The sequence below is a fragment of the Eschrichtius robustus genome, chromosome 11, assembly GCF_028021215.1.
Source record: "Eschrichtius robustus isolate mEscRob2 chromosome 11, mEscRob2.pri, whole genome shotgun sequence".
Taxonomy (NCBI): Eukaryota; Metazoa; Chordata; class Mammalia; order Artiodactyla; family Eschrichtiidae; genus Eschrichtius; species Eschrichtius robustus.
The window spans coordinates 60350425-60358067 of record NC_090834.1 but is presented as its reverse complement, the minus strand read 5'-3'; the positions used below and the strand labels follow the sequence as shown (position 1 = coordinate 60358067).

The window sequence follows — 7643 nt, the reverse complement described above, 5'->3', positions numbered from 1 at the left end:
TCATTACCTGGAGTCTTGGGCAAGTCACTCCCTGACTCTAGGCCTCAGTGTCCCATCTATAGAATGGAGTGACTGTCCTTCCCAGGATCAGTCCTCCCACTGACCTTCCGCTGATACCGCCCCCCTCCATCGGCAAGGAGGTAAGGGGTAAGTGCCTCACCCGCGGTCACCAACCAGTAAGCCGCAGAGTGGAGTGCACACCCAGCTTCTGACAGCAGAGCCGCCCTTCCCTGCAAACTCTTACGTCCCCTCCAGCTCCCACATCCGAGGGTTTTGATTCTAAGGCTCAAAATCCAAGCCTTAGTCCGCTGGCTTTAGACTTTCTTTATTTGTTTCTCATTCATGACTTCCCAGAAGTTCTAACACGGGGCCCAACCCACATTCTAGAATAAAATGGAACTTCTAGCCCTGTCCACGCTGCTCTTATTTCTCTCCTCTAATGGGACACTAGGGCCCTTCCTAGGAGGACCCAGAATCTGTATTTTTAAGACGGACCCAAATGATTCTTATTCAACCAGCTAGTCCATTCTACAGAAGGGAACACTGAGATTGGCGAGAGCGACAAGGCCGGCCCTCTGCTCCACTTTAATGGGTCCTCTCATCCCTTTGCAGGTGGGGAACACAGCCCTGATCGTGTTTGTGAGCTATTTCGGCAGCCGGGTACATCGGCCCCGCCTGATCGGCTATGGAGCTATCCTTGTGACCCTGGCAGGCGTGCTCATGACTGTCCCCCACTTCGTCTCAGAGCCGTACCACTACGACCACACCAGCCCCGGTAAGAGCAGGAGGGGCTGGGCTGAGGGTGTACATGAGCTGCCGCATTACTGTGCACATGGCCCATCCCCAGGCCTCCAGCGGTTAGGATGGACCCAGCTTCCCAGAACACCTACTACTCCTCCCCCCCGCCCCCACTGCATCCTTCAGCTGCAGCCCGGGCGGGTCCCTCTGGCAGCCCTGGGCAGTGGGGTAGTGGGTAGTCCTGGGGCAGAGAGGTGAGGCCCTCTGGGCATCTCTTGGTGAGGGCCTGTTTGTATGTCACTGCTTTTATTTTTGAGATGGAGGTGGGTTTACAATGCAGCCCACTTTAGGGCCTGGCCTGTGTGGGTCCTCAGGAAATACTTATGGATAATAATATATAATAATAATATATAATATATAATAATTTGTATATAATAATAACAGTATCACACACCACTTACTAGGCACCACTGTTCTAAGCACTTTATGTGTCTTGATGCATTTAATCCTCACAAGAAGCCAAGACATTGATGAAAGAAAGAATGAATGAGTGAATGAACAAATAAAACCATGAAAGAATTTTGGACAGGAATAGTGAAGCCCCTGTTGAGCCCAGTGGGATTTTGTTGAGAGTCAACTTGACAGATGGATGCCTGTCCCTTGGAGAACGACTCAAGCAGCCTTCCCTGTCCTATCCACCTTTCCACCCATTCACCCATCTATCCATCCAATCACCTACCCATCTACCCATCCACCCATCCATCCACCAACCCCTCAACAATCCATCTGGTGGTCCACCCAAGAAACCCTTAGCGCTGCCTACTTTGTGCTGGACCCTCTCAGGGGACTCAGTCCTTGCCTACTGGGAGCTCCCAGTCTGGGAGAGGAAACAGACAAACAATACCTCCCTTTTCCTCACTCATTGTATCAATTGTGTGAGGAAGGAAGAACAGGACTGAAGGAGCCCAGGGAAGGAGCCCACGGCCCAGCCTCCATCATGGAAGGCTTCCCAGGGGAGGAGCGCTGTCAGAAAGCATCCTTCCTCCCTTGTCCTCCCATCAGCTCAGACCCCGAAGCTCCTACTCTGTGCCAGGCCCAGGGGTGGAAAGATGGAGCAGGTACAACCAGCCCCGAGAAGCTGAGAGGGAGCGTGGGTTGGCGTGAGCGTGGGCAGCTCTGCCGCAGGCCAGAGCGTCCAGCACCAGACAGCCAGGGGGAGCCGGTAGAGCCCTGAGCAAGGGAAGGATACTGGAGGCTGGAGTGAGCTGGAGGAGGTGGCAGTTGAGAGAAGGTGGGCATTTCAGGTGGAGGGAACCTCACAGGCAATGGCTGGGAAGTGGGGAAAGTCCAGGAAGAAAGCAGAGTGGTTATCTAGGCCTGAGTGGAGAACCGTCAAGAGGCCTGACTAGGATGCTGAAAAGTTACACTTCCTTACATTCCTCCGTCCAGAATCTTCACTTTAACAGAGATTTTCCTGTGCAGGGTCACACACAGTCTTCATCCTCACTGCCATACAACACCCTTCTGCTCCCCATGAAACCCCAAGCAAACCGCTTCTCCTGCCTGAGCCTCAGTCTCCACATCTGTCCAATGGGTGGGCCAGACTTGGTGACCACCAAGCACCCACACTGCTCTGACATACAAGGCTATTTCATTCACTCGTTCCTCCTCATTAATGAATTACTTATCATTAGTATTTATGTGCCAGGCCCTCTGCTAGGTACTGGGGACCCAGGGGTGGAAAAAAAAAGATCTTATTAAAGATCCCCATAATAATCCTCATATCTAGTGTCTAGTAGGCACTGTGCACAGGCACCAATCATCACTCCTAATGCTTACAACCCTTTGAGCAGGTGTTATCATTATCCTATTTTATAAGTGAGGAAACAGGCTCAGAGAAGGAGGTACTTCCCCAAGGCCCACAGCTAGTAGACGTGCCCTGGTAGCCTGTCCCTAGAGCCTCTGCTCTGAACTACTGAATTATTCTGCTTCTGAATTCCATATTTGTGTAGAACTTCCATCCTAGGGGGCTTGTTCAACAGATGACGAAACCGAGCCCAGAGGGGCTGAGGGCCTCTCTGCCAAAGTCTCACCGTCTTCAACCCAGGCAGTCTTGGTTGAGGGTCCAGGTCCTTGACCTTGGTTCACATGGCTTTTTCCAGCCCTAAAGAGTGGCTCTCTGGGCTGGGTGGACATGGCTCAGAGCTCCCAGAAAGGGCTGGGCCAGCCGCAGAGAGAAGGCCACTTCTACACCCGCATTCGGGATAATAATAGTATGAGGGTCTTCTTAAGTTTGCTCAGCAAATATTGGTGAGCTACAGGAAACAAATGTCTGGTACTAATTTAAGAAATTTCCCTTTATTGCACTCTGCATCTGTGTCCCGAGATGACACCTAACCTCCCCATAATGAAGGTCAAGGGCACTAGAGCCCTCCACAGCCCAGGCCCAGCGTCCCCTCTCTTGCCTGGCCCTGCCTTCAGCCCTGGCCTTGACCTTTACACTCTGTGAGCTAGCCATGCTGAACTTCTCAAGCTCCTGGTTTTGCATGTGCTGTGACCTCTTTCTGGAACACCCCCCTCCCCCACCTTCCCTTTCTGGAAAATCTTGTTTGTTCTTCTCCACCCAGTTCAAACTCCACCTCCTTCGACCGCCCCACCCCTCCAACCTAAGAGCCACTGTTGCCATGGCACTTCCACATATCTCTGCTCAGAGAGGTGACACAGGGCAGTTTAAGAGCATGGACTCAAAGCTGGACTGCCTGGGTTCCAATCCTGACTCTAACCCTTGCTAGTTGCTGTCTGAGCATCAGTTTTCTCATCTGTAAAATGGGAGTAATGAGAGCACCTCTTCCCTGGGTTTGTTGTAGGGGTCAGATGACTTATAAACAGGGCATTTAGAACAGTACCTTGCATCAGTAAGTGCTATATAAGTCTTAGGTATTGTCCTAATATTTTTTATCATCTCTCAGCAGACATGCCACAGGACTTTGAGGCCTCCCTGTGCCTGCCCACCACTGAGGCCCCAGCCTCAGCCCTGGCCCCATCCAACAGCAGCTGCTCAGGCTACACAGAGGTCCAGCATCTGGCCGTGGTGGGGATCATGTTCACCGCCCAGACCCTGCTCGGCGTGGGCGGGGTGCCCATTCAGCCCTTTGGCATCTCCTACATTGATGACTTTGCCCACCACAGCAACTCACCCCTCTACCTTGGTGAGGACCTGTCCCACCCCTCGGGCTCTGAGGGAGGGCCTGGCCCAGGTCGGGCTAAGTATGAATCCCTGACCTCTGCCCCATGTGGCTGGTAAAGGTCCGGAGAAGCCTTGGAGAGCTCCCTGGCCCTGACCGGGGAAGATGGGCTGCTCTTGCCCACTGGAGGCTGGGCAGGCACTAACCTGCAGAGGGAAGCCGGGCTAGAGGGGTCTAACCTAGGCTTCCTGTTGCAGGGGTCCTGTTTGCAGTGACCATGATGGGGCCAGGCATGGCCTATGGGCTGGGCAGCCTCATGCTGCGCCTTTACGTGGACATTGATCGAATGCCAGAAGGTGAGCCTCAGAGCACACAGTTGCCCCCAGGGGCACGTAGACACAGCTGACTGACCACTGGTCTCATAGGAGACACTGAGCCAGGGGACCCAGGTTCAAATCCCAGCAACCCCATGACCTTGGACATGCCTCTTAACCTCTCTGAGCCTCAGCTTTCCCATCTTTGAGATGCTCTCTGTCCGGCCCACCTCCCAAAGCTGTAATCAGAATGCAGTGAGAATGTGGCGATGAGCTATAAGGAGGCGTCAGAGGGAGAGTTATAGTTGTTGTCACTATTGTTGCGTGTCTTCACCTAGTTCCACCCCTGAGCTCCCCCGGGCCCCCAGCCCCCTGCTCAGATACGCTGTGGAGCAGACAGGGTCACGTACTCTTCTTGGCCTGTGGGGCACTCCCATCTGTCGGGGGACAAGCCTCAGGACACAGAGAGGACACTGGCATGCTGGAGAGAACTTTGGAGCAGGACTCAGCTACATTGGCCATCTCAGATGGGAAATCCACTGGGTGACCTCTAAGGACCCTTCCAGCTCTGATCACCTCAGAGCCTGACAACCTGTGCTGAGGGCACCGTTTGGGGAATAGCGGTCTCTGATCCAGGTAGTGGTCAGGGTGGGCCAAGGAGTGGAACTGAAGCTGGGTCCGAAGGCAGCCAGGAGGGAGGAGTGTTGGGGATCCCAGAGCTCTGGCGCTCTATGAGGAGTGGGAGTGGAATTTTTTTAGAACAGGTCACTGCGGCATCTCAGCTGCCTGCTGGTCACACCAAGTAGCTCTGAGCCCCCAGCTCTGCCTTCTGCCTCCTGCTGCTCAGATGTCCCATCCGTCACCTGGAGATTTTCCAGCAAGCCCCAGAAGCCTCAGGTGACACATGTACAGGTAGATGGACAGGGAGATTCTGTTTCTTGTTCTCTGGCTTTTGCCCAAGGGTGCCTCCAGTCAGGACAGGTCTGGGCAGCTCTGAACGAGAGTCACTAGGGAAAACCCTGCCCCACCTCCCTTCCTTCTAGAAAGCTGGACCAGGAGCCAAATGTGGACTCTGGTTGTAACTCCTCTCTCCCTCAATGGAGCAGTCTTGGGAATCAGGAGTCAGTTTCCCAGATGCACCCCAGCTCAGGGGATGGGGGTATGTTTCTGGCTCTGTTGACATCATCCTGGCAGCTATCCCACCTTCACAGGCAGGTGTGGCATTCCTGTGGACCAATGTGCCACCTCCTTAGTCCTTCTTTCTCTCTGGGGGATTGCATGGGTTGGGCGGGTCGTATCCACTGCAGGCACAGACTGGTATGTGAGAAGTGGATCTGAGATGTGTGTGTGAGTTCCCACCAGCCTGGCACAGAAGCCAGGGGAGTAATACGTGGAGGAGGGAATCAGTGCAGAAGCCAACTTTGCCCCCAGTTTTACAGATGCATTTGCTGAGTGCTGACTGTGTACTCTGGCTCCTGTCCAGGAGGAGCTCAGGATCAAGCACCTGGGAATCAGCCCTACTCATGGGGTTGGTGTCATCATGCATCTGTATTGTTAGAAAGTGTTTGCAGACGCTGTGGCAGTTGAAGGAGGAGGTACCCAACTCAGCCTTGGGGTCAAGAGGTCTGATGGGAGAGGTGGGCACTCCAGTCAGGAAGTACACCTGGGATAATCTTGTCCTAATTACACCTGGAGGGGGATCAAAATCACCTGGGGAATTTAAAAAAAAATTTTTTTTATTGTGGTAAAAGTCACATAATATAAAACATACTATTTTAACCATATTTAACTGTGCAGTTCAGTGGCATTAAGTACATTCACATTGTTATGCAACTCTCACCATCCTCCATCTCCCGAATTTTTCACCTTCCTAAACTGAGACTCTGTCCCCATTAAACACTGACTCCCCATTCCCCCTCTCCACCTCCCACTCCTACCCTCACCCCTACCCCCCAGCCCCTGGCATCTACCAAAGTACTTTCTGACTCTATGAATTTGACTTTTCTAGGTACCTAGTATAAGTGGAATCAAACAGTATTTGTCTACACCTAATGTATATTGGAAGGCATTTTTAAGATTAACTTAATATATGTCCTGCAAACAGATTGTACCTTCTTTTTTTTTTTTTTTCTTCCTGTGCTATACAGTAGGTGGGGAACTTGTTAAAGGCACAGATTCCTTGGTCACCTTCCCACCCCATCCTGTGGCAGTTCTAAGCTGGTCATGGGTAAGGCCAGGTTTTTTTGACAAGCACCCCTTGTGATTTTAATCATCGTGCAGGTCTGAGAACCACAAGAGTCATCCTAGCCATCAGTTTCGTAATAATAATCACAGTAGTAACAGTAAGCAAAGAGAAAACACCCATGTAGACATTCTATGTGCCAGCACTATTCTAAATGCTTTACACGTATTAGTTTCTATGATTCTCACATCAGCCCTATGATGTAAGTGCTACTAATATCTGTACTTTACAGAGGAGGAAACCGAGGCACCAAGAGGTTAAGTAACTTGCCCAAAGTTATGTTAGTAATGGAATTCAGACCAAGCGGTCCATTTCCAAAGTCCGTGACCTTGACCACGACACACATTGCCTTAATAGTTGAAAAAGTTGAGGCCCAGGAAGGGTCAGGGACTTGCCCAAGTTCACACAGGATATACTAACAGGCAGAGGCACAACTGGAACCCAGATCTCCTGACTCCCAGCACAGGCCACTTCATGTCTCAGAGGCCGGTCCCAGGGTGGTGGCCAAGCAGTGACAGCCCATCCTGACCCTAATATCACATGGTCTTCTCTTCCAGGTGGCATCAGCCTGACCTCAAAGGACCCCCGATGGGTGGGTGCCTGGTGGTTGGGCTTTCTCATCTCCGCTGGCACGGTGGCCCTGGCTGCCATCCCCTACTTCTTCTTCCCCAAGGAGATGCCCAAGGAGAAGCGTGAGCTTCGCTTCCGGCGAAAGGTCTTGGCAGTTTCAGACCCACCTGTCAGCAAAGTAAGCCCCCTGCATGCCCCACTCTAGTCCAGGCTCCACCCCCAACCCACTTGTCCTCTTTTATAACTTTAAACTCCATCCCTCCTGGGCACTGCACGTCACAGCTTACAAAGCCATCTCCTCAACATCCCTGCACAGTGTGTATTTCCTGCCCCTCCACAGCTGAGGAGCTCGAGGGCCAGAGATGGAAGTGACCTACCCAAGATCACGAGACCAGCAAGGACAGTGCTGGAACTAGAACCCAGTCCTGTCTGAGCCTTCTCCCCTCATTCTAACCACTACCCTACCGCCTCTCTGCTTGTTGCTTAAAGCGTTTGGTAGATTCTGAACGTGCTATGGCAATGTTGAGAACTGGGAAGAGGTGGAGGGTTTGCAGGAGGGTCTGGGAAGGCTTCTCTAAAGAGAGGGGAGTTGAA

At 52.3% G+C, this 7643-nt stretch overlaps 1 protein-coding gene across 1 annotated transcript in view; it reads left to right on the top strand.

Annotated features, from left to right (window-relative positions):
* The first annotated feature begins 735 nt into the window (after positions 1-735).
* SLCO2B1 (solute carrier organic anion transporter family member 2B1) overlaps positions 736-7643 on the top strand; it is a 34865-nt gene continuing 27957 nt past the window's right edge. The window contains exons 1-4 of the mRNA XM_068555770.1: positions 736-775; positions 3708-3947; positions 4181-4279; positions 7037-7227. Of these exons, the coding sequence (XP_068411871.1) occupies positions 3713-3947; positions 4181-4279; positions 7037-7227 (525 nt within the window). The 5' untranslated portion in view covers positions 736-775; positions 3708-3712. The remainder of the gene's footprint in view (positions 776-3707; positions 3948-4180; positions 4280-7036; positions 7228-7643) is intronic.